This window comes from Pelodiscus sinensis, chromosome 3 (assembly GCF_049634645.1).
Source record: "Pelodiscus sinensis isolate JC-2024 chromosome 3, ASM4963464v1, whole genome shotgun sequence".
NCBI classification, from domain to species: Eukaryota; Metazoa; Chordata; order Testudines; family Trionychidae; genus Pelodiscus; species Pelodiscus sinensis.
In genome coordinates, this window is record NC_134713.1 from 50722626 (window position 1) to 50750391 (window position 27766).

At 38.1% G+C, this 27766-nt stretch overlaps 1 protein-coding gene across 4 annotated transcripts in view; it reads left to right on the forward strand.

Annotated features, from left to right (window-relative positions):
- ADGRB3 (adhesion G protein-coupled receptor B3) overlaps window positions 1-27766 on the forward strand; it is a 632976-nt gene that overhangs the window by 304493 nt on the left and 300717 nt on the right. For all 4 annotated transcript variants that reach the window (XM_075923697.1, XM_075923698.1, XM_014575580.3 and 1 more), the window contains 3 exons: window positions 5571-5765; window positions 18630-18698; window positions 21329-21437. In XM_075923697.1, coding sequence (XP_075779812.1) covers window positions 5571-5765; window positions 18630-18698; window positions 21329-21437 — 373 coding nt within the window. The remainder of the gene's footprint in view (window positions 1-5570; window positions 5766-18629; window positions 18699-21328; window positions 21438-27766) is intronic.

The window sequence follows — 27766 nt, forward strand, 5'->3', positions numbered from 1 at the left end:
CTGTAACTACAGTACTATATATAAATTATAAGTGGGATACAAGCAGCCTAGATTTGACATTGTCAATGTTAACTTTTAAGCACATTAAATGGGTCATAGATGCTGACAAATCATGGGATTCAGACACGTTGAACTCTGAGTCAATGTCCAGCTAAACATTTCAGTAATTTTTTCAAGTATGTAGATATGCCATACGTGCTGCTAGAGGCAAGGCTGACAATTGAAGTATCACTTTAACAGCTGCTTCATTTCACCATCTCTCGGCTCATAAACTTTATTTTCAATGAGCTTGCCTGGAAGACTACTAAAAAATGACCTCCACAGAATGCTAGAAAGACCTTGAATGGTGTCCAGCGTAACTTTCTTGGGCAATGGAAGGCAGTGTATTATGTAACATATCATCCTGTGGCATCGACAATAACCAGGATGTAGAGCAAAATATAAACTTTTATTGTCTTGGACTTCTGGTGAGAACAATCTACAGCCTCATCCTGAGGCTGTGTCTGCAGAAGAGGTTTTTCTTTAGGTTGATTACATTAATCCACCTTTCTGCAGAGGATTAGGTGAGCTTAATCATGGTGCGAGATTTTTCACAGACCTGAGTGATGTAAGTAGGCATATCTAACTCCCATTTATTCTGTCATTTGCAGAATACTAGTCATAAGAGGCCAGATCCTCAGGTAGCCTAAATGTATATGACTCCATTAAAGGTAATAGAACGTTTTACACCAGCTGTTCTACACCAGCTGAGGATCTAGCCTGTGATTAAAGTTGTGTGCAGCAGCAGCATGCTAAATATTTGTAATCAATTGAAAGTATTTGTCTGCAGTTCTTGCAGTATTGTGCAAATATGATCAGGTTTTTTAACACAACAGCACTGCAATTCCATGGGATAAAAGGGGGGTTCGTGAACCATACTACTGTAGGAGACCAAAGACAAAGTGCAATCTTGCACCATTTTCTGTACCGCATGCAGACACACACCACATTTGCTATGTAGCCTGGTCACGGGTGATGTAAATTATAGCATAAATTATATTGTCCTCACATAGATACAGTGTTGGTGGTATATTAGACCTCCCTGTTTCCTCCTGCTGATTGTTATTCTGGCTTCCACCACACCCTTCCATCAACTTTCATTCATTTGCACCCACTTGCATATTGTAACTTCCTCCACCATTAATGCCACTCCAGGATTGTCCCCCAAAATCTAACAACACCATTTTAAAATCCCCATGCCTGTGGGTACATGAGGGTGGGAACTCTTGCTGCTGGGCCATTTTTGTCAGCATGTAGCAAAAATGTGTCTTTCTTGCTGTGGGATCTATGTCTGTGCCAACGGTCCACCTGGTACAGCTACACGTTTGCACAGTTTGATCATGTACACATACTGTCTAGTGCCTGATGTGTTCAAGAGCTTTAAAAGCACTAAGGACATTCGTGTTTTTTATTTGTGCTATGGTAGCAATGAAAGACCCTAGTCGTGGATTAAGACCCTATTGTTCTATGTGCTGAACACTCAAGAAGTCTAAGATGAAAGGTTACAAGTAGCTAAATGAATGGGGGGGAGCACAAGAAAACAGTAAGACAGTAGTGGCCAGTATGATAAGCAATGGTCGCAGCTAACCACTGTTGTGTATTTTGCAGGCATCAAGACAAAGGAGGAAGTGGCTCTGTAGATGTTTGCAGGGTTCTCAAAGCTATCCCACTGTCTTCCTACAAATCCCTCCTTAAAACTCTCTTCTCTTGTGAAGACTACAAAAAACATAATATGGTTAGGCTGCTAGGAACCACTGCTACATTTGTCAAAAGGGGTCAGTTTGTCACAAGAATACAGCCTATAATGTTGTTTGCAAGACTCTAGACTGGGAGGAGTCAATGGAGGGACTATAGCCACAGTTCCCTCTCTGCTTTCCCCTGCTCCTGGGGAAGTGTTATTTTATATCAGTTCCTGTACATAGGTGGGCTTGAGACAAGGCTCCCCCTATCTGGCATCCTTCCTACTCATTTCTTGTCTGTTTCTAAAAGGAAGTAACCATATCTAGGTTTTTACTCTCTGGGTATGTCTACACAGCAAAGTTATTTCAAAATAACAGCCCTTATTTTGAAATAACTTTCCTAGCGTCTATACAACCAAACTGCTATTTTGAAATAAATTCGAAATAGCAGAGCCTTATTTCGAATTTGGTGAACCTCATTCTACAAGGAATAACTCCAAATGCAAAATAGCTATTTCAAAATAAGTGCTGTGTAGACACTTATTTTGAAATAGGGGGCCTCCAGCCTTCCCAGGGTGCCCTGGTGGCCATTCCAGCCTCAACAAAGAACACTGCTCTTCCTTCCCCCCTCCCCGGAGCCTTTAAAGAGGTAGACTCTGGCCACAGTGCCTGTGCCAGCCTCAAGCCTGCCAGCCAAGAGCCAGCAGTCGCTCCCCCTGACCCAGTGGCCCCAAAACATGAGCCAGCAAGCCACTTGCAGCAGCCCTCCACCGCTCCCCAGGAGCAGTCTGTCAGCTCCCAGGAGCCTGCCAGGGACCGGAGAGGGTGGGCGCCTTCCTGGACCAGGATGGAGATCATGGACTTTATTCAGGACTGAGGGGGGGGGATGCCCCCAACATCCATGATCTCTGCACTAGATGGAGGAATGCGGCTGTCTATGGCAGGATAGCTGCCAGCCTGACCACCAAAGCTGGGAGCCCTGGGCCCTTTTGAATCTCCAGGGCAATTGTGCCATTTGCCCCACCCTGGGTAGGCTTTAACTGATTAATACTGAAAACCCCATCCCTCAGTTATGTAGATAAGTAGATAAGTATTACTGGTGCTTTAGTGGTGGAGATGCTGAGTACAGCAAAGTTAACTTACTTGTCCATGGCAACAGTCAGGCCTAGAGTCAAGAACAGAACTATAGAATATAAAAGGGGAAAGGAAGACGTGGCCACGGACAAGGTTTCTTGAGTTTGTATTTGGATTCACAGTGTTTGTTTTATTGAAAAGAAGTTATTGTGAATTTATAGATGTGCAGGTCAGACAGTAATAAACAAACTGAGGGATAGAGCAGTGTCTCTGCTCCATACTTTTTGTCTTGAGCACAAAAATCACATTACCTCTCTGGTATTTTTGGCCAATCTGATCTATCCCAATATGTGCAAGTATCTGTCTAGATGCTTATACGGTCTCCATGAGCATTGCATTTGTAACCTTTAATGGATGGATTCCACATCACCCCAATGGAGAAGAGAAGTTCACTTGCCCCAAGATTAGAGACAAGGCACTGAAGGACAGCGATGAAATAACTCATTCGAAGTGTCTTAGGAAGACTGGCATTGACAGAAATTGAAGCCAGAGCTCACCAGTCCAGTGCCTAAACCACAAGGGCTTCACTCCTATCCATTTCATACTATTTCTTCTCTTGCAAGCTCACTTTAAGAACACTCTGTTAAATCTGAGGCAAACTGAAGAAAATGAATTCTGTAAACAAGTTTCTCGCCTAATTACCCTTTTTCAGTTTTCTGTACACTGAAGGAGGCATTCTTCTGAAACATTTGTCTAAAGAATTCATTTGCCTACATTAATATTATAAATAATTGTTTGTTGAAACTGAATAATAGTGCTTTTGTCTTCTCATTCCTGTAGTTAAGAGATAGGATCAGTTGTTTGCCCTGTTCTGCCTGAAAGCAGCTCATAATCTGGGAGATGCACACTGCTGAGGAGACTCCCCACAGACAGGGGAAATCTTTGCTGGTTTAGAGCTGCCTCTATATCCAAAATATTCTTGGTTCATTGTCAGGGCTTTGCTGCACTCTGGAAATCTCCCGATACTGAAAAGTTTCCTATGGGCTGGACGTAACTTGGAGCAGCCTGTAGCTGCTTTAAGTTATGCTGGGTTTTGTCCCAGAAATATAAAGCCACAGAGGTATGTCTACACGAGGAGTAACTGTAGTTTGAATTAGAGAGCCTAATTAGAACTACCTACTCCGTGTCGCATGTAGCCACAGGCATGGAGTCCACACTAAGGGGGATTTAAAAATGGCGACGCCCGGCAAGATGCAAATGAAGCCCGGGATATTTAAATCCCGGGCTTCATTTGCAACTTCGAATGCCTACATTAGCCACCCTAGTTCGAACTAGGGTGGCAGTGTAGACATACCCAGAGAGACTTAGAGTTAATCATGTTTGCACATCCAATGCCCAGCTATGCAAGTGTATCTGCATAGGATTTAAGGGGATAGTCTGAATGATACTATATTGTGAAAAATAATATTTAAATTTTGTGGGTCAGAATGTGCCTGCCCTTTATATATCAGTTTCCTTAAAACTTTTTTTTTCATTTTTTAAAAAATGTTCGCTACAATTGTTTTTCTTCTTTGAAATTTAAAACATAACAAAACCAGAGGTAGCAGAGGAAGATAATGTAGGGTGCATTGCTTGCATTCATTCTATGCCCCCATCACATTGCATTACATCAGTCGTCTTTCCTTTGGATGCCAGTAATCAGGCCAAGATAAAAAGCAATTGGAAATACATTCTCAGAGTTGGTGTCAGTCAGTTTGGTTGCTAGCTTTTAAGTTCCCTCTGTAGCTATCTTGGATAGAGCGAAGGTCTGTCTGGGATACTTTATCTTCTTTCAACTTATCTTGGATTCAGAGGAACTTATACTTTTATCTGGTACAAAGATCAGGTTTTTTAAAACCTATGCATTCTTTTTCAGCATATGTTGGCCTTATGACATCCCTCTTTGTGGTATGCTGCACATCTTACTTAAATATTGAGTTGACTTTAGAAATAATTGAAATTCACAAGTTCAGCTTCCAAATAAGGGTTGAGACATTCTTCTATCTCTATGCACATGGGTGAGGTTTTTCACTGGCCCTGAACAGATCTACAGGGGGGTGAGTGGGCAAAATAGGTCTTCTACTACTTGATTGCTGCACAGGAGCTATTCACAGTTCCCAGTTTTTAACTTCATGAGTACAAGGAGTGTTCCAGAATTGTACCTCTAATAATGTTAGTGTCCTTATAAGGGACAGGATGGTGAATGACTGCCTCCCTTTCCAAATTGGCCAACCAATTGGCCAACATGGGCTGGCATGTCTGAAGAATGAACTCCAAGCCTTTAAAGAATACCACTGGGGTTCCTTTTCTTTGCTCCCACATGGCTCCTGAACCATTGTATCTGAATCAATCACAATGGCTCTACATAATTATATGGTGGCCAGCAGGTTAAACAATCTGCCCCGATTTTTGGGGGGAGAGGGGGAACACGAGCATTGAAAATCTTTGGGCTCAATGCACAGGTTACGGTGTGAAATATAATGGCCTATGATATAAAGAATGTCAGATTAAATTATGTCAGATTAATGGTTAATGTGAAATCACATACTTCTCATTTTATTCTGTTCTAAAGTTATTTGGATTCATCCTTATTAAAAGCAAATACACTGGTTGTTACAGCTGTGGATTCCTGAAGTTCCTTAAGGATGTTTGGATTATATTATGTTTATTGTGGTTGAGACATTCTTAAATTCAGTAAAAGAGGTTCTGATATTTATTTCACTCTTCTGATTGGCACAGATTAAAGAACATCTTGCCAAAGGACAGAGGATGCTGGCTGGTGATGGAATGTCCCAGGTGACCAAAACACTGTTGGATTTAACTCAGAGGAAAAATTTTTATGCAGGAGATCTTCTGATTTCAGTTGAAATTCTCAGAAATGTGACCGATACGTTTAAAAGGGCAAGTTATATCCCTGCATCTGATGGTGTCCAGGTAAGAGAAATTTTATAGAACAGAGCAATGATTCAGCTGCAATATTTGGTCCATACTTGGCATCATCTATTTGCTCCAAGAACAATTAAATGTGCTCAATAGATGAAATAGAAGCATTGTAAACATGACTTATGAATATGGTGAAGTGTGATAGGGCAAAAGGACCCAGCTATACTTAAGTGAACAGATGTCTTAGAACAATATAATGTCTCAAAAATACAAAATTCTTTTTACAATGATTATTCGAGTAACTTTCCATTCCAGAGTATTTTTAAACATCAAATAATTCTGCAGCATTGTTTATTCTAGTTAATTTCATTTCAAAATCTACCCAGGATGTTTAAGATACTTACCTCATTCTGCCATTGTTTCTGCAATTCAAATAATTAAAGTGAAATATGATGTGAATTTTGTATTTTGTATTAACTCTTTCTGTACCATTGTCCACTCTTTTATTTCAGCAGAATGCATGGCCTGTCTTAGTATATAAAGTTCTTAAAAATAAAGGTTTGGCAGGACTCCCAGATGAGCTAGTGGTTTTTTTTTTAACTCATCTGGGAATTTTATATGTACTTTTCTCAGAATATACATTTATTTTAAGGAAGATGTTTAAAAAAGTGTATAGCAATATTTCACTATTAAATGGCGGGGTCTAGGATAATTCATAAAATTATCCTGATGTGATTAATACACAGCTCAAATATATATGTGTGTATGCAAATATAGTTGAAAATATGTGATATATTTTAGAAAGACAGTAATTTTGCCAGAGTTAAGATTTCCATTTCAGTTTTCCATTATACTCCCATTCTTCTGTCTTTTTCTATTTTTCCCACATACACAAATCTCTTTTCTCAAATTAAAGCAGTCTGCCTAAGACTTATTAAGTGGGATCTCATTCCATGGAGGAACATGCGTCCCAATTTGAGGTGAATTGAACACAGAAGTGTTAAAATATAGAATTTAGAAAAACAATATATTTTTTTAATTTGTAGAGGAAAATTGGCACAAAGTGTGTCAAAAAAAATATGAACTGAAAATTTCATTTTTTTCTTTTATTCCATTAAAGTTAGTGCCTTTGATTATTATTAGAAATGGGTGACTGCTTAAATAGGAAGTTGTTTTGCTACAAATTATTCATTCAGTCAACAGTCTTTTAACAACCCAGTGGCCTTTGCAGTGCTCACAGACACTACAAAAACTTTGGTAGAAACAACCTTGAGAAATTGCTTAATATAAGTGGGTTCTGTTTATAGACTTAGCATACTCAGCTTACCAACATTAGTAAGAACTTGATTCTGTTTCCATTATTGTCAATGGCAAAATTGATACTGTTGATATAAATGAGGCACAACTTATTCCTAATAATTAGTTGAGCTAGCCAGGAGAAACTAAATAATACCACGCTAAATTTTGTTGTTGTTATTTTGCTTTTAGAAACTTAGAGATATTTTGAGAACAAGGACCATGGAAGTGAAGGAGAAAAAAATATTGTTAAACTATAGTTCATGTTGTAAACATATTTCTATAAGGAAAAATAATATACTTAATACTATTGTTCAAAGAAAAGGATCAGTGCACTTCAGTGGAAGTTGGATGCCTAACATCTATAGGGTACATCTACATTTGCATCCCTAGTTCGAACTAGGGATGCAAATGTAGGTGACCTAAATTGCTAATGAAGTGGGGATTTAAATATCCCATACTTCATTAGCATAATCCCACCCACGCCCTATTCTGATCGCCAGCTAATTCGAACCAGGAAGTGTGCTCCGGGCTGTGTTAGTTCGAATCAAACCCCTTGGTTCGAACTAATGTTACTCCTCAAAAAACACAGTTCTTTATTTACTTCCTCTCAGGAAGATGAGTCAAGATTTGAGGATTTAATGAAAGATCCACATTTATTTTCCTCAAGAAAAACAGAAGAATTGTTTAAATTATAAAAATATCTTTTGAGCTTTCATTGCGGTTTCATTACGATTTTATGCAGAAGCCATAAATTAGAATGTACAAAAATGTGTGGTAGGGAAAACCATATGAGATATGATATCTGGATTTAGGGAACACACAGAAGGGGTGAAATTCAACCTCTCTCCCCCCCCCCCCCCCATGAAATCAGTAGCAAAACCTGCATTTACTTCATTGGTTTAGGGTTTTTCACCATTTATCATTAAAACCAATGAGAGAATTATTACTTAACATCCTTAGCAAAAATACTGTGAGTACTTTCACTCTTTCTTTGTATGCTTTCTAGTATGTATTCATTAATGAGTGTTAAGTTTCATATTTTTATAAATTTACTACATTTCTCATTTCTTCATCAGCATGCAGGTGATAAAGTGGGTCTTTGCCCACAAAAGCTTATGCTCCAATAAATCTGTTAGTCTATAAGGTGCCACAGGACTTTTTGTTGTTTTTGCAGATTCAGACTAACATGGCTACCCCTCTGATAGTCATTTCTTTTGACTCTTCAGTAACCTTTTAGGGTGGGTTATTTAAAGGAAACTATGGGTACGTAAACAATTGCACCCTAGTTTGAACTGGGGATGCAAATGTAGGTGACCTAAATTGCTAATAAAGCAGGGATTTAAATATCCCATGCTTCATTAGCATAATCTCGCCCACGCGCTATTCCGATCGCCAGCTGATTTGAACCAGGAAGTGCTCTCCGGGCCGCGTTAGTTTGAATCAAACCTCTAGGTTCGATCTAACATTACTCCTCGTTTTTTGAGTAAAATTTAGTAAATTTATAAAAATATGAAACTTAACACTCATTAATAAATACATATTAGAAAGCATATAAAGAAAGAATGAAAGTACTCACCGTATTTTGCTTAGGATGTTAAATAATAATTCTCTCTTTGATTTTAATGATAAATGGTGAAAAACCCTAAACAGTGAAGTAAATGCAGGTTTTGCTACTGATTTCATGGGGAGACGGGGGTTGGATTTCACTCCTTGCTGTAGCCAGAAATCAAGAGCACCTGGGACTGTCCCCACATTTCCTCAGGGCATGCCCCATGCTCAGATTAAATGCAAAAGCAGAGGTAATTCTGGAGCCTCTGTGCCACTCGGGGATTCAATTTGTTCGGGGGCTTGGAGGAAATCCTACCTTAACCATGTAATGGGAATTATAGTAACTTTAAATCTCCATAGTGGTGCAAAAAAGCCAGATTGGCCTGAGAAAACACTGAGATATTGACAGCAAGAAAATATTTGAAAGGAATTCATTTAAATTATCCAAAAATGACTGCAGTTGGAGTGAATTAAAATTAAGGACCTCACAATTTCCATCTCGCTAAAGTAGAGTCTTCTAGCAAGTCCATCCCTCTCATATCTAAGCAGTGATAGAAAATGAAGGAGCTCAGCTCCACAAGAACATCCAGCACTTCAAAGGACTGGATCATATCTGTTCACCACCTCTTCAAAATTTAGCTCCCTATCAGTCACTGTCTCTCCCTATATATGTGTCCTGTGAAATGCCTTTTGATATGTATATTCTATGTTTTGTGACATAAGGAATAGCAGATATATTGGTAGGACTCTTAGAGAAATGACAGAAATAATGTTAAGCTTATCTTAGTGCTCATTTCATATTTCATAATTTAAACAGCAAAACCACATCATAAAGCGCTACAAAACTGTGTGACTGGGCAAGAAATGGCAGAGAAAATTCCCAACTATAAGTGTGGTCTAAATTAGCTGTTACCACTCAAGGGGGAAATCCTGGAGTCATTGTAGATAGTTCTCTGAAGATATCCACTCAATGTGCCACAACAGTCAATAAAGCTAAAAGAACATTAGAAATCACAAAGTAGGGGATAAATCAGTGTAGAGAACCTGTAGCCCATGGCATACCTTCTACCACAAGGCTGGAACCACAAGCACTAATTCATGCCACCACAGATGGGGAAGCCCTGAGCCTCTTTGAAGAGGTGCAGGAATTAGAGTTGCAGAGGTTGAAAGAGCACTCCCACGTTTTGTGGGAATCTCAGGATAAGGGAGGGTGCCAGGGAAAAAGTCTGGGACACACTGTCTTTCAGCACCTCCACTGTAAGAATTGTTCAAGCCTCACTGTCTCATCACCCCTTCCATAACACAATAACTAGGGATTACCAAATGAAATTAGTAGGTAGCAAGTTTGAAACAAACAAAGGAAGCATTTTTTCACACAAGGCACAGTCAACCTATGGGACTCCTTGTCAGAGGATGTTGTGAAAGCCAAAGCTATAAGAGAATTAATATATTCATGAAGGATAAGGTCCAACAATGACTATGGTGTCCCTAACCTTGCAATCGCTGGGAATTGGCAAGAGGTGATGGATCACTTTATGATTACTGTTTCTGTTCATTTCCACCTAGCATTCATCACAGATGGAAGACATGTTCTTATGTTCTTATCAACCTGCTCTTCTCTTGAAATTACATGCTACTGGTATCTGCAATTTGAAAATATCCATGCATTTCAGCTTCCATGGCTCCTATTTAAGGGGCATAGAAAAAGGATGGAAATAGAGGGAAAACAGAAGTACTGTAACTTGACTAAAGAAGCTAGATATTCTTGTCACCTGCATCATAGCATGACTTATAGGAAAGTAGAAATGTATGTTAAATCAGACCCGGATTCTAGTCTTATTATCTTATCAGGCTTGACTAGATAATCTTGAGAAAAACTGCGGCCACTGATGGGGAAAAGGAGGGCAGCTGCCCCAGTTCCTGGCAATTTAAAAAGGCTTATGGCTCCTGTCTGCCACCATGGCTACTATGACAGCAGCAACAGCTGGAGGCCTGGTCTCTTTAAAACACAGCCAGAGCCACAGACAGTGTGGGACGGGCAGGGCTGAACTGCTGCCTGGGGGAAGCTATCCCTAGTATCTCCTTTTCTAAAGCTGAACCCCTTGTGGGGGCCCACAGCTGATCCCCCACCCCACTGTTTCCAGGAACTGAACAATTCTCTCTGAAGCCCTGACAAAAACCTAACATATGCTACAATTAATAAATAGTTTTATTATAAAAAGAACTAATTAAACTAATCCTCAGTAAAAAAAAAATCATAAATATGAGTAATATGTGCCAACAATGCAAAGAAGGAGGAGTGTCTGTACACCAGCATGTACTGGGATCGCAGTTGTTTGCTACTGCTACTCTGAGGAACTGAGAGATTTTTTTCTCTTGCACATCGACAAGAACAGCCATACATAATACGGCTGCATAACAAAGTTAAAATATAACACCTCAAATTATATTCATACACTTTTGTCAGGACAGAATTGTTAATCTGGGCACGAGCACTGTATGTATTTAATAAACTATCCCTTTAATTGTGTATTAATAAACTATCCCTTTAATATGTATTTAATAAAATATCCCTTTAATTGTGTACCTAGTACTATAAAAATGTTAGATTAGTACTGCAAGTTAGTAGTTAACTTTGATTAACAAGAATCAATGTTCTTAATAGATTTGTTAAGCTAAAATGTGTGTACCTCCATCTATATCTGTCTAGCTATCTGTTGTTATAGTTATAGGACCTGATTCTCCTTCATATGATCTTAGCAATGCAAATGTGATTTACTCCTACTATAAGTCCCTTTTAAACTTCCCGTCTGGTCTAAAAGGAACTAACTACAAATGAAAACCAGCCCAGCCCATAGGCAAGTCCATATGAATTATAAAGTAACACATACTATAAGCAAATTTATTTTAAATTTAACATGTATACTAATTCTCTTCAAATTTTTTTAAAAAAAGAGACCTGCATAAAAATACAGTCTCTGCCAATAATGAAACACAAATGTGTCTAAAGCAGGAGAGAAGAGTATGCACATTATAAACCAATATGCAACAAGCAGTTACAAAACAAGCATGACACCACCCAGTAGACTCAAGAACATGAAGAGAGAGCTAGTACAAATACAGAAGTATAAAAAGAGATAGAAAAAGACCAGAAGTTTAAAGTGGCAGAGAGTCTCAGAAAGACTGAAAGATAATATTGTCAAGTGCTGTCATATTTTGACAAGTCATTCTAGCAATCTTTTCCTTCCATAGACAAGACACCTTTGACACCAGGCACTCTTCATTTTCTGTAGTGTAGTCATGTATAGTTTTAGATATGAATTGTGGCATAGGGACAAATAGTTTGATGACCTAAATTTTGTGCAATGGCACTTCTGCCAGTGGTGGTGTTCATGGTGAAAATTAGCACATAACTTGGTCACTAATATGGATTTTACATACAGGCAAGAGATCTAAGAGCCCAAACCAGCATTAATAATGAACTCCTAAAGCTTCTATAAAGTTAAGGATTGGGCTTATTCCTGTATAGAACATATAGGAATCTAATACCTCCCTAATCAGGTGGGAAGCATCAAATTGAAATGGTTCTTACTTAAAAAGGAAAAAAGAATATTATTTAGAATTTGGAATATAAATTTGATTGGGGAAAAACATGGCATATGTTAACTAAACGATGATATGGCTTCTCGGTGTCTTACATTGTGCTAGTCAACCAATAAATCTCTATGGGCATTTTTTACATGAAAATCTGTTTGCATGGCCCTTAATTAACCTTTCTGAAGTGTAGAGACATTTGGAAACATCCATGTGAGCCTTGCATCCTTTTACATATCTTGAGAGCTGAAAGGGTAAAATTCTGAGAGCTGAAGAATCTCCTTTGGAAAGAATGTTGTAGGTTAAATAACTTGACATTTAATTTGCAGAGTATATTTTATGATGGATTTATAGTCCTCTGAATGCAGTATTGAATAGGAATGGATACTCCGAGTACTTGAGGAGATAAATACCAAGGGCCATATCTAGGACCCATTAAACTTAGTGAACAGATTTGCAATGATGTCAGTGGGCACTGGATCAATCCATTTGGGTTCTCTGCTTTCATTACTCCATTGATCCCCAATGTTCCCTTCCTAGGAGACATGACCTATGTGGGAAGACTGATATACTTAGGTTTGTTTAGTTTGGAAAAGAGAAGACTGAGAGGGGACAGTTTTAAAGTGCCTACAAGGGTGTTACAAAAAGGGGGAGAAAAATTGTTCTCCTTGGCCTCTGATGATAGGACAAGAAGCAATAGGTTCAAATTGCAGCAAGGGAGGTTTAGGCTGGACATTAGGAAAAGCTTCCTAACTGTCAGAGTGGTTAAACACTGGAATAAATTGCCTAGGAAGGCTGTGGAATCTACATCATTGGAGATATTTAAGAACAGGTTAGTTAGACATCTATCAGGGATGATGTTGATAGTGCTTGGTCCTATTGTCAGGGCTGGGAACTGGACCTGATGACCTCTTGAGGTACCTTCCAGTTCTAGCATTCTATGAGTCTATGATTCTCTGCATTCCTAACACCCAATGCAATTTTTGCCATGGACTTCAATGGGAGAAAGATCATGCCCTAATTTACGTTGTCTTTTTTTAGTCTCTTTTGCACCCCTTCAGCAAAGCCCTCAAGCACACACTGAAGTGTTTTGCTGACTCACTATTAGCAGTGTAAATATTTGGCACTGTAATTCTTACACCTTAAATAGAATCATTAGCTTCCTCCTTTGGAGCAGTGTGAGCCTAAGTCTTTGGTCTACACTACCAACTGAGTGGTGGGTGACCTCAAACTTGAGGCGCTGGATGTGGTCCTTGGCTTGCCTGGATCTGACCCCTGAGGCTCAGTTCCACCCCCAGCATTGGGAAACCTGCGCTTTGGCTTCTCTGCTTTCATTACTCTGCTCTCTCCATTTGGCCTCTCTGCTTTCATTACTCCATTGATCCCCAATTTTCCCTTCCTAGGAGACATGACTTATGTGGGAAGACTGATATGCTTTGGGTTGCTCCAGTCCCCCCCACTGTCACCCCAGGGTACTGAAGCACACAAAATCTACTAAGCTGCCCCCTACCCCCGGCTTTGGTGTGCAAGGGGAATATGGGAAGTGTCTTTCTTCTTCTCATTTGGGGGCCATAGTGAGGGTTTTTTTCCCACTTCTCACTTCTGTGCAGCCCATGACTGATTTTTCTCTGAGTCAGCAGCCCCCAACTCTGCTTTAGGAGATGGGTTAAATTGGTGAACATTTTATCCTGTGAAAATGTTTTCCAGTTTTGCAGTTTTAAGTTCCCCAAATGTTGATTTCCAGTCATGAAAATGGTGGTACTGAAACATTCTTAAAAATCAATTTTATTCACAAAATCTCATGTGCAATATTTTTACAGAGAATGGGAATATTCCAAAGAGGAAGCATGGTGTAATTCAGTGATACTCAGACAAAAGTGGTTCAGGACCCAAATTACGATCAGCATTGCCCAAAAGAGGAACAGTAGTATGAATTTATTGTTCCATATATATATTTACTAGAGATTTTATCAGCCATTGCTTGGGTCTTTAATATTTGTTTTTCATTTAAATCATTGCTCTGTAGTGCAGTTGAGAATGTGGGGTTCAGTATGCAGGCTACCCCAGGGAGAGAGGACAACCTCAGCTGTCTCTCACTGCAGCAGGTTGGGGACAGGTGAGAAGCACCTGTCCATGGCCACTGCGCTGCAGCGGGCACACCTAAAGGAGGGTTGCAGGTCTCCCAGATGGAGGACAGAAAGACCCATAGACAGAGACTAATATATGGTAGATAGTTGTCCCTTTCTCCACTCCTGTCACCTGCTTCCCCAAGGGGTTACAGCTGCCCTGGTCTCTATCTCTGGCCCCATGCTGCCTCCTGTAATCATTATGCATAACTGGCTCTACTACCAGAGCCGTCCCTTTTGGTTTTATGACAAACAATCATATGCCATGCACATCTCATTGTCCTGGCACAATAAAACCCTTACCTTGTTTTAAGTTATGAATACCAAATGTGGTGATTCTAGCTTTTACATCTTAGGAGTGAGTATCACTGCTGTAGTTAGTACATTGACCGGAGAGGTTAGAGTCAGGAACAACTGGCTCTGTTTTCAACTAGTCTCTGACTAGCTTTAATACTTTGTACTTACAGTAAATGTCACTTTAAAAATTCTACTCAATTATTCTTTACATCATCCCAGTCAGGGGAATTAAAACTAAATGGCCTAGGAGAAAGGCGTGCATGTGACCTTTAATTCAATTTCTGAAGTGACTTCCTTTGTGACTTTGAGTAAGTCACTCCTGATCTGTTTTTCAGAGGTTCAGAGTACCCATTACTTTAACTGAAGTTAATGACAGCTGCAGAAATCTTCTATAAATACACATAAAAATCGTTAGATAATTAACGGACTGCAGACAAAATTGTATGAATGCAAGAAAATGATTCAGATTTGAGTTGAATAGTCCCTGCACCAAAAATCTGAACTCTTACAGACAAAAGAAATTGTAAATAAAAGTCAGGGAGGATGGAACTAATAGAAATAAAAAAGAAAGTTCTGAAAAACATTTGAAAGACATGTATTTTATTTTTATTTAAAAAGTGTGATTTAAAAGCTGTCTAGTTTTTAAAGATGATTGTTACTTTAGATGTCATTTATATGATTTCCTTAAAGGCATCCAATAAATAAGACTACCAGATATAGTAGGTAGAAGCTAGAAGCCAAAAAATTAGAGGAAATTATGTATTTTCTGTTTAAGCCTACTAAGGTCCTTTTACCCTGTCCTAATAATAAACAGCCTTTTTGCTCTGAATTTTTCCAGGTATCCTTATAGCTAATACTTCTGCTTAATACACAGCACTTTGTTTCATCTCACAACCCCTGAATTTGCACCGAGGAAAACTCTCTATTCCAAAATGCCATAGGACCACATATTCTCAAGAGAATATTCTCATGAACCATCACTAACCCTTTGTGCCATTGTTGTATGCAAAAGAAAATCATTAAGCGTTCCCTGCCTCAGGAGTCTGAATTAAACCCAGTTTCCTTTACCAGTTTCTGAGGTGAGGTGACTGCTTCAAAGCCCCTAAAGGCAACCTATTACAATATTTTACTGACAGATACTTTCATAATAATATAGCTAAAAACAAGTTGAAAGAATATAGCAATTTTCTCTCAAAGTACTTCCCACTAAAGCAATATCTTCCATATCTCACAACCACTGCCCAGTACTCAGGAGTAGAGTAGAGAGGATTATTGAGTATTCAGTTTGGTGTCTTTCCCCATCTCTCTCTCTCTCTCTCTCTTTGGCTACGTCTATACTACGAGTTTTCTCGGCAAAAAATATGCAAATGAGGGACTCATTTGCATGAGTTGCAATCTCATCTGCATATTTTCTACCAATCCATTTTTGCACTAGGATTTCTGCACAAAAACAAGCAACGTGGATATTTTCTTTTTGTGCAAAAACTGTTTTTCCCCCAAGATCAGTAAACCTCCTTTTTGGAGGTATATGGATCTTGTGGAATAACGGGGTTTTGAGCAAAAAGAAAACATCCACACTGCTTGTTTTTGTGCAAAAATCCCAGCACAAAAACGGATTGGCAGAAAGTATGCAAATTAGATTGTGACTGATACAAATTAGCCCCTCGTTTGCATATTTTTGCTGAGAAAACTTGTAGTGTAGACATAGCCTCTCTCTCTCTCTCTCTCTCTCTCTCACACACACACACACACACACACACACACACACACACACACACACATCTCTATACAAATGCAATTGTATCCACACTAGTAGCTTGTATCACCTGAACTATAATGGTACAGTTAAATTGCTGTATGCATGCAAAGACTATATTCACATACTGCATTATTTTAAAGACTATATTAATTATAACAAATAGTCTAGTAGCACCTTCAAGACTAAAAAAACATGGAGATGGTATCATGAGCTTTCGTCATCTAAAGAAGTGGGTTTTGCCCACAAAAGCTCAAGATACATGTACGTGTTTTATTAGTCTTTAAGGGGCTACTAGATTATTTGTTGTTTTTTAAGTTTTTCCTGTTACAGACTAACTCGGGTACCCCTCTGAAGTATGTTAATGATGGTACTAATGCTGAGGATGTGGATATACAGGCTTGGCCCTAGAGTTGGACAATATTTATCCAAAATAAAATTGATTCACTGAATTCCGCCTTATCATGTGCACCACAAAGAACCCAGTCCAAAAATCCTCAAGCAAAATTCTTCATCAGTCAATGGAACTTTTGCTTTGGTGCAAGGAGATATTTTTTTTTCTATTTCCTAGATTTATCTGTCTAATGGGGGAAAAAATCCATGGCAAGTGAAGTGGAATCCTTGCTAATATTAATGGACAATGTGCAAACGTGAATGGTTAGGATCTAGTAATATGGCTGTTTTCCCCTCAGGTTTCCAGTACTTCCAGATTTTTGCTGGAGTGAAAATATGACTAGCCTAGTCAAATTATTTCAGTATTTTTTTTAATCTTGTGCTCACTGAAACCAGGAAATGCAGAGATGCAGGAAAAATTGGAAGTTGAACACACATTTGGAATACTGAAAATAGCTGGGTTGTTTTTTATTATTGGTAAAAACTGGTAATACTGTGCCTATGACTTACAGCTGGACATGGTAATTTTCTGGTCTAAGACTCTCCGGCAAACTGGACACTGCCATTCCGGGTTGTAATGTACTTTCTGTTTGATCTCTTATACTGGTGACAGGAAATAAACTACAAACATGCATCAGTGTTATGGGCTTAGGGTGCAATCAAACCAGCAAGAAATTGTGTCACTATTTGCCATCAACTCTAGGTGCCTCACAATGCTTTGCTGCTGTAGCTTGGGATTTTCACAACTAGCTGTTGTGATGAATAGCACTAGTTCAATATTTCTGCCTCTGAGCATCCCGTTTATAGCCCCACACTGGCTTCTACCTTCCTCAATTACAACCACCAGGGTGATCCCAGCACTTGCCCAGCCTGAATTTTCTCTAGTCCATGTGCTTTGCTAAATCAAGTCCTTTCCTGGACAGTTTAGAGAAATAAGAAGGATTGTTTGTTCCTCCAAGAGAGAGAAAAATACTCACATCTTTTTAAAGTAACAGGAGTCAAAACACCCTTCCCCTCAAATGCAACACTGAGTTGGTTTACTGTAAAAATAAAACACACATATTAAACATAGGACATAGGTTAAGTGATGCTGACTAAAAGACATATCAAAGTGCAAACATCCATTTAAAAGTCTAAAACTAAAACTAGCAAAGTACAGGTTGTGTTCAAGATGGTTTCTCTCACCTATCTTCCAACTTCTCAGCCATAACTGACTTTTCCTCAGCCAGCACCCTCTACAAATGTACAATGTGCTGGCTTCCCTTATCCATCTCTGTGAAAGATGTTTGCATTCAGTTCCCAGGGACTTCAATCCTTTCTTTCTTGGCTTAGAAGAGTTCTGTATTCTTGTATATGTCTAGTGATGGATGCCCAAGATGGCATCGTCGTTGGTTATATCTTCCAAAGTTCAATGACCTTGCTTCAAAAAGCAGGATTACCTCGTGCTGTTTTCCTTTTCAACGAGCTTCCCATTCCCCTCTTGATTTCTGTCTTAATGGAACTTCCATTGTTTTTTATCACACTTTGCTTAATCTCACTGTCATTAAGTTACGGTTTTCCTGGACCAAGCATCTTTATGCATTGGAAACTAGTTTTGCCACCTTTGGCTGCTTATAGACTCCTGGACACCACATTGTTACAAAAATTGTAGTTATGTTAATGAGTTATTAGATTTAAAATGATATATTTCATGTCACCTTTTAATTAAATATCCTAGCATCAGTCTGTAAGGTGTAGTGAGATATCAGGCCTAACAAGAGCAGCTGAAACAGAGTCATGAACCACCAATGGGCCTCTGTCGCAACAATACAAAATTGGTCTTAATCATAACTTAATGACATGAGCATTTGTTATATTCCTGAATTTCATTTTACTTTGCTTTCTTTTATTTGAATTTTGCAGAACTTCTTTCAGATAGTTAGCAACCTCCTAGATGAAGAGAACAAAGAGAAATGGGAAGATGCACAGCAGGTAAGATTTGCCTATTTTGCTATTTAGAATAAAAAATGACCAAAGTACAAGTTTCACATTTAGCCCTAACTATGGCTCAGGGTACATCTAGACTGCAGAGTTTTTCCGGGATACCTCTGGTATCCCAGAAAACCTCTACCACGTCCAAGGAACACATCTACTTTTCCAGAAAAAAAATCGGAAAAGCAGACTTTTTTTCAGCATCCCTGTAAACCTTGTTCTATGAAGAAGAAGGGATGCTCTGAAAGAGGCTTTATTCCCAACATTTGGCCCAGTGTAGACTGGCCAATTGTTGGAAAAGCCTCTTTCAGAAGAAAAGTGGAAAAAGATACACAAATTGCAGTTTGCAATTTGCGCAACTTTTTCCGATAGAACTTTGTAGTCTAGACACAGTCCTGGTAGTATTCTCAAATCCTATCCTATTTATTTATATATGTAGTTGTTTATTTTTGAGGCAGTGATGAGTCCTTCTTTAATGTTTGTTGTAATTTTCTTTTTCTGTTCATGAAATAGTCATTAGAGTAAACATTTTATACAATGAAAGCATGCTAAGTTACAGTTAAAATAAAATAGTATTTTATGAGAGAGAAACAAAAGCATCTGCAACTAATAAATTCTGTGTTAAAGCATTTTAAAGTTCTTATTCTCAGCTCATCACATCAAATAATCATGAAAAATACATGCATATTTCATTATATGAGATGAATATTTCACTCATCATAAAGAGCATTAACTAGCTAGAGAGAGAATTCTCTTTCCAGTGCTAAGCAATCTAATCTTGTGTTGTTTTTAATGAGAACAGAGTTAAGATTTTTAGCTCAAGAAAATTTTCACTATTTTTTCCTGCCAGATAAGATTATTTTCACTGAGCATAACTGAATGAACTTGACACTAGTTTGGATTCCTTAGATTGTCCTCTGTGTTCTTATTTCTGGTAGAAAGAAAGCTTACATTACTCTCAATAAACTGCTGAATTTTCTATCAGAATATAGCTGCAGCAGCTCAACATCCTTTTTCTAAATTAACTGCCAGCATTAGAAACCATTAATTATGTATTATACGGAATACAAATATACAGCAGCCACTTTCATACATGCCTTCTGCTAAGAGCTGATATAAAGAGCTGCTACGAGGATGCCATTTGCAGTCTACAATAATATATTTTTATTGGGCTTGCAAAACTCAACATTTTTGCACAGTCTTCATTGCCATTTCCTGACACTTTATGTATTTACAACATACTTCACATATTCACAGATACAGAGCACCAAAGTAACACCTATGTTTCAACTGTTTCTCCTATAATCATTTGCTATGGAATTATAACCGGTGTGAATAGTGGCAAAAGAACCTTTTGACTGAATTGCAGTCCCGGTACTCAGGCAGGAGAATGTACTCGTTGTTTGGTGTGTGGATGATATTGATATTGAAACATTTGTTACCTTACAGTGAGTCATTTTAAATCTGCATCACTCAGGGCAGCATTAGCACCTTGCCAGAATCTTGAACATCACAATTAATTTGTATAAAAGAAAATAGGTTATTTCTGCCCAAAGATTTAATATAACAGCCTGCATAACCTACAGAGCCCAGCAAGTAATTGTCCATCTTGATCTGAGAGGCTCTGGAGTTAGACACATCAAATAGCAAGAAGTAATAATGGCTGTTGGGACTTGAAGTCTCCAAAAGCAATACATGCATATTAAAAAAGAGAGTGGCTGAATTTACAGATACAGAACAATATACAGTGAATATCATTTACATTTTGTATTTTGAACATCCTGTATGTGGGAGGAGAAAAAATGTACTGTGTACAGTGGGATGCCCATTTTTTTAAATATAAATGTTCATTTTACAGGAAAATATTCCTTGTCCATGAGACAGACAGTAATTCCTTAAATGATTTACTGATGTCTACGCTGTATATGATATCAGTTTATCCACTCAATTTGCTAATAAATATACTGGACTCTAATCTCTTGATATCATTGCATAATGAATATATATTTTTCTTCTAATGCTCTCTCAGGACTATGAAAATGAATGATGCTTTCTTGCAAATGGACTAGTCCTTACCCATTTGGCAACCATAAAAGGCCTGATTCTGCTGTTGCAGAGATCAGTATGGATGCCTTTAGCTTACTAGTTTTATCTCTGTGGCAACAGTAATAATAGTGTTAAAATGCATACATGCAAATTCAAAAATACATTTTATAGTTTTATAATTTAGTCTTGATATACATACCCAACTCCTTTCAACGTTGTCGGAGGTTGTCTGCACAGCTTTGAAGGCAACATTTGTTTAAATTATTTTGGGGGAATATAAGCAAAGAATTTGAATCCTATTTTAATAGGTTCATTAATTTATGAGGAAACATCCCAGGGTTCCTGGGCAAAGCTGCTTTTGAATGTTAATGTGGGAGATCTTGTCTGCTCACCTGGGGGTAAATGATGGATTAAAGACTAAAGAATTGTTTTGTTGTAACTTAAAACTTCAGACATTGAAACACAAGGACAATTTAGTTTTTGAGTGTCACATCTCATTTTATTATTCTTGGTTAGTATTTTATGTGAGTGCTACGGAGTTTGTGAAGGTGTTGCAGTTATTGTGTCTGACCTTCATTTATTAGATCTATCCAGGATCAGTGGAGCTAATGCAGGTGATTGAAGACTTTATACACATTGTTGGAATGGGGATGATGGACTTTCAGAATTCATACCTAATGACTGGAAATGTAGGTAAGAAATAGGAATTTCTTTTATCAAATATTTGAAATTCAAAAAATGCAAGTATATATATTTATCTGCTGTCTATGTGCTTGGAATATTCTTCAAAATTTGGCGTTCAGTCATCTATTGTCTAGTCTATTATGCTATTTTAACATGAATGCTTTAAGTAGTGAATCTTCTACCTTCTCATCTTTCAAAACCTGAATTAGGGTTACCTTATTTGAACTTTCAAAAGAGGACAACCCTGAGAGGAAGTGTATCTGTATCAGAATCTACCAACTCATGTAAACATGTTAATACAAAGTGATTTGGTAGATTGTGATACAGATACATTCCTCCCTTTCAGGGGTGTCCTCTTTTTTGAAAGTTCAAATATGGTAACGCTATCTGAATATAAATTATAAGGTCCTAAAATAAATCCAAAAAGTAATCCATGTTATGCTATGTACATAATAGAAGCCTGCCAGTATACACAATGAATCAAATAGCAATTTGAAATGTAATTAATAATATTATCAAATTACTATGTGAATCATTGCGTATATTAACAGGCTTCTATTACATGCATATATACATTATAATAAATTGTTTAATTCATTGGATAAATGTTGATTTTGTTGACAATATTTATATTATTTTTATTCATATTTCACCTGATTTTGCATATTATAGTATGATCGTAATCAGCCTCAACAAATACTATTAATAAAACCTAAACTTCAGTTGTCATTATAAAAAACAAAATTTATTAAAAGTTTGGTTACTTAGGTTCTCTGTATCTCTGTGTGTGTGTTCAAAATGTATTATTATTATTTTTATTATTATTATTTTGATTTAAAAAATCCCTTGTTCAAGCAGCTGAACAGCATTCTTAATGCCAGGAAAGACCAAGGCTGTATAATAAAATAACAGACAGAAAATATAAAAGATGTCATCAACCTGGACTCAACCCATTAGGGGCTGTAATTATCTCTGAAATATCAGTACATCTGGGTCATGGAGGACTAATGCATTTGAAATGACCCAAATTGTAAGGCAATTTTGAGTATTTTTTATCTTGTTTCCATAATTTGCAGTGGCTACTGTCAAGCTGCCTAGAGTGGCTAATGATTCATGGATGCCAACCTCAGGGCAGACTGTTACAAATCAGGACACAAACCCTAAACTGGTTGTGTTTTTTATAATTAGATTTCACCAACCAAGTATCAAACACTTAATAGCTTTAACATGGAGTCACAGACAGTCCACCTCAGACACATTCTAGACTCTACTTTGCCACTCAGGAAAGCCTGCCTTTGTGATAGATGGTACCTTACACCAATAATCATAATAATATCCAGATTACTCCTTGTTCAAAGGAGCAGTCACTTACCACAAGTCAGGTGCATGCTAGATCTCACATCAAAGACAATTCTTGAAGTCAATCATATAAAAAGCTAACTACAGTGTTAGTTAACACACATTAACTAGGATAAAGAAATGAGAGCTTTTTTTAAAGTTACATCAGGTAAACACATACACAAATGAGTTAGTCTTAGGCTCCAAAAATAACTGCAGCTTTTGTAATGTGCAAGCTCAATAGCTCCTTCAGAGCTAACCAAAACTAAGCAGCCTGGGGATCCTTGCTTAACCTTAGAATAGTGACCTTTCCATATTCTAAGACAGATATAGATGTCTCTGGTCAGAGATTTGTATTACTTTTACCCAGATTTCAAACTGTGAAGCATGATTATGTGCACATCCTCTTCTCATGGGTGTGGGTGGAGCAATCAACAGTCTTTTGTCAACTGATGTTCCATGATGGTTTGCCTGGCATCTATATGCCTCCTTCTTTTGGACAGGAGATGACACTTCTTGTGTAAACTGGTTTTTCACTCTTGCTAATGCTTCTTTCTTGACTATGGGAGTATCAGTACAAAGCAAACACATAAATATTACCTTATAATAGGTAAGTGAGATGATTAATGCAACTCACAAGAATTTCGAAAAGTCCAGCCACTGAACACATTCTTACAAGCTTAAACTCTATGATAACTAGAGGTGTGTGGTTGGAGGGGTTTTTATTTTTGTTTGAAGCAGGTATGACCCCCCCTCCCCCGATAGCACACCCCTAGCTGTCACCTACCATCCTACATTAGAACCCTCCAGACATATATCAACTGCTTTAATTATCAAGATTCCTTGCAACATATCTTTCAATATCCGTGCCTATCACACCATGTGATGTGCTCTGTCCTGTTTACTAAATGTCTCAATAGCAATTGTGTGAGTGAAAATATGCAATAACTATGCTCTCTAATAAATTTACACAGAAAAAACACTTTTCACACACACACACACACACACACACACACACACAGAAGAAGAAGAACAAGGATGGTCCTACAGCACTTATAGACTAACAAAAATATAGATGGAATCATGAGCTTTTGTGGGCACAACCCACTTCTTCAGCTACCCCACTCAGACTTTTCACAAAATGATCACTCTGACTGACCTAGCAGTCTTCATCTTCAAAAAGACCCTACACAGCACTTTGAAAAGACAGTGTGGGAGCTTAAATTCATAACTTGCTAGATACTAAAATCATGGACTGAATAGAGACATTTGATTTATGACTTATTGCAACAATCCATAACTCACTATCAACATCTTCCCCCCCACCCCGCCCCATTTCTTTTCCACGCTGTGACTACAAGGGTATTAATGGGCCACTTCATCTTGAATAGTCTTGAAATATGCTTTAACTACTGATGCTAAATAGTCTACTCCATTTTGTAACTACTGATGCCTTTCTAAGGCCATGTCTATACCACAAAATTATGTTGGCCTAACTTACATCATCTTACAGTCCGCACAGATATTAAATTGCTTGTGTGTGCACACTAGGATCTTTGTGTCTTTGGTGTGTGTTCTCATTAGGAGCACTTGCATCAATTATATTGTCAGTGTGGGGCATTGTGGGACAGCTCCTGAAAACCAATAACAATTGAGGTAAGTTAAGTATCGTCTAACTGATTGTGTGTCAACCTAATTACATTTACCCATTCTCTGTGCTGTTTGGGAAAGTGATGTTACTAAATCAGAATACCGAAGCACTTACATCAGCAGAAGCCAAATTTAAGTGTAAACAGTTCTACACCTAGGTAAACACAAGGCAAGTTTTATCAACAGAACCATGTAGTGCTGACCAGGTCTGAGTAAGTTTCTCAGGTCTGAAGAAGAGCTCTATGTAAACTTGCCTCTCTTACCAACAGAAGGTCATTCAATAAAATATATTACCTACCCCACCTTGTCTTATCAGAAATCAGTATTTTCTTTAAATGAGGCAGAACAACTGGTCACACTATGATTTAAGAATTAGTTCATTTTGAAAACATTATACAAAATGTTCAAAGCATATCTAATGAAGAACCAAATTTATAAGCAGAATAATTATACTGGTGTGCAGATACAAATATTTGACTTATTGTGCCAATATTCCTCATTTATGACCAATGTAAATCACTGCCTTGATGATCAGCACTGTTTGATAATATTTGTTGAATAATTTACCCAGCCAATGACATAGGCCACACTAGAAGCACTGTAGAATGTCTGGTGAAGATGTTCTATGCTGACAGGAAAGTGCTCTCTCATCAGCATAATTATTCCACCTCCATGAGAAGTAGAAATTGTATTGGTGAGAGAACATATACTGACTATGTAGCACCAGTGTGGACAGGGATTACATTTCTGTGACTTGCATCAGTTTGGGAGGAGGATGTCTTTTGCAGCCCTGGGTAACATAAAGTAGATTGATTTAGTGATAGTGTAGACTGTCCATTTTTACCAGTCAACTATTCATTAAATATTTCTTTAAATAATTAGCCCAGCTTGAGTGTTGGGTGAACTCTTGAACAGTAAATAATCAATGATATTGGGGAAGTTCTAGGGCAAGCATCCAAAGGGACTTGCTATGCCTCAGAATGTTTAAAATGTTAATAAATCTGACGGGTTTTGGCTATTAATGAGTGTGGCGTGCTGGAAGTAGTGTCATTTAATATTTGTATTGTGATAGCACTTTGAGACTCCAAACAGAAGTTATTTATATTATCTATAATTTGTATTGCCTGAGCATCTAGGAGCTTCAGTCTAAGCCCTATGTGCTAGGCCATGTACACACAGAAAGACAGTCCCTCTGCCATTGAACAAGTATTAAACTTGATTCTTATGGCAAAATCAAAGATTTGTTGATTAACTCAACACAACCCATGCATTTTGGAATGTTTGACTGCAGCCCAAACATTCATACTCAGAAAAGAGTCTGTAAAAATGGCATGAAGGGGCCCTGTATGTATAGCTTCTATAACAGTCCTGATCAAATAACAACTTTCCTTCTGACTCAGAAATTTTGGTGTTCACCACCTAAGTTGGTGCAGGTGCTAAATGAGGAATGGAAGCGGTATGGACTGATTATGAATATCAATAAAATGAAGACAATGGTATTACGAGAAAAGGAAATAGGAAGATAGATCAGTGTACATGGGATAGAACTAGAGAACGTAGAGAAGTTCATGTATGATGTACGAGCTAGACTGTAAGAAGGAAATAGTGACTAGAATAGCAAAAGCAAGAGCAAGTTTGAAGGCGATGGATAAGATCTGGAAAAGTAAAGCAATTAGCTTAGGAATGAAGCTCAGCATCTTGAAAATGTGTGTGCTTAGCAGCATGTTGTACAGATGTGAGACATGGGTGATAGATTCAAAGAGAAGGATATTGGAGTTATAGAAAGATCCTGAGAATAGGATGGATGCAGAAGGTCTCCAATGAGGAATTATATAGGAAGATACAGCTGAAAGAGAACCAACTGCAGAAGGTTATACAACAGAAGTTACAGCTATTCAGGCATATGTGCAGAATTAACGATGAGCGAATAGTTAAGACCTTGGCATTCAGTATAATCGATGGTCCAAATAGGAGAGGCAGACCCCACAGAGAATGGGTAGATGATATAGTAGATTGATGCAGAGCTAGTCTACAGAAATTAAGTCACTCCGCACTGGGCAGGGAAAGATTGAAGGAAATAATGAGAGAGGCATCGGACACCAATGGCCATTGATCAGAGTGGTCAAATATTGGAATAAATTGCCAAGGGAGGTAGTGGAATCTCCCTCTCTGGAGATATTTAAGAACAGGTTAGATAGACATCTGTCAGGGATGGTGTAGACGGAACTTGGTCCTGCTTTGAGGGCGGGGGGCTGGACTCGATGACCTCTCGAGGTCCCTTCCAGTCCTATGATTCTATGATTCTATGATTCTGTGATAATGATATATTTAGTAAACTTTCTATGATCATCCTCCTCCCTCTCCCATCTAATATTTTTTAAACCCTTAGGACTAGAGTCTTACTTGGACTATGTGCCCTTGCCAGCAAATGAAAGGGATTAAGAAAATAAAGAGAAATTTATACAACTTTGCCTGCTAGCTGGACCTTGGATCCTGGTATATTGGAGCAAATGGGCTATCCATCTGCATTATTCCTTGCTGGAACTGGATGGCAAGGAGAGACAGGAAATGGGTAGCTTTGTCTCCACCACCTCCTCTCACTGGCCAGAGTAGTTGGTGTGGCATGAGGAGGAAGGAATCATTTGCTATTAGTCTGTTTGAAAATTACTATGCCTGCAAGAACAAGGAGCGGGGCATTTCTGAGTCACAATTCCTTCTGGGTCTGTTTCTGTTTTGGTCAATCTTACACATAAACTTGTATTCAAGGCTGTTCCTAAATTCAGGTTAATTAAAGCCTCTAGCTGCTGAAGCAATACCAATAAATAATAATTTAAAAATGCAGATGACTTCTACTGCCAATCCTGCAAACTCACCCCAGGATTTATAGATATGTCCACGCTTTGAGCTGTAAATGTAAATTTTAGCTTGAGGAGACATACACATGCTACTTTTAATCAAGTTAGTGGGCTAAAAACTAGAATGTATCCACAGTGGTGGGAGTAGCACGAGGGACCACCTGCCCCTAGTATGCACCTAGCATTTTGGACTAGGGTATGCTTGGGGAGGCTAGGCCCTCTCACCACTCGCACTGCTACAGCTACATTCTTTTCTTCATTTGCTAATACGAAAGCTCATGATACCATCTACATTTTTTGTTAGTCTCTAAAGTGCTACAGAATAGTACTTTAAGTTTTCTGATTAGGTATGTCTCCTCAAGCTCACGTTTACACTTCCAGCTCAAAATGTAAATATAACACAAGAATCAAGCTGTGTTTTCTCTTGTTGCAACAGTAATAAAAGTTAGTCACAACAAATACTTTCATGTATTAAGCTGTCAATTCCACTGTCCC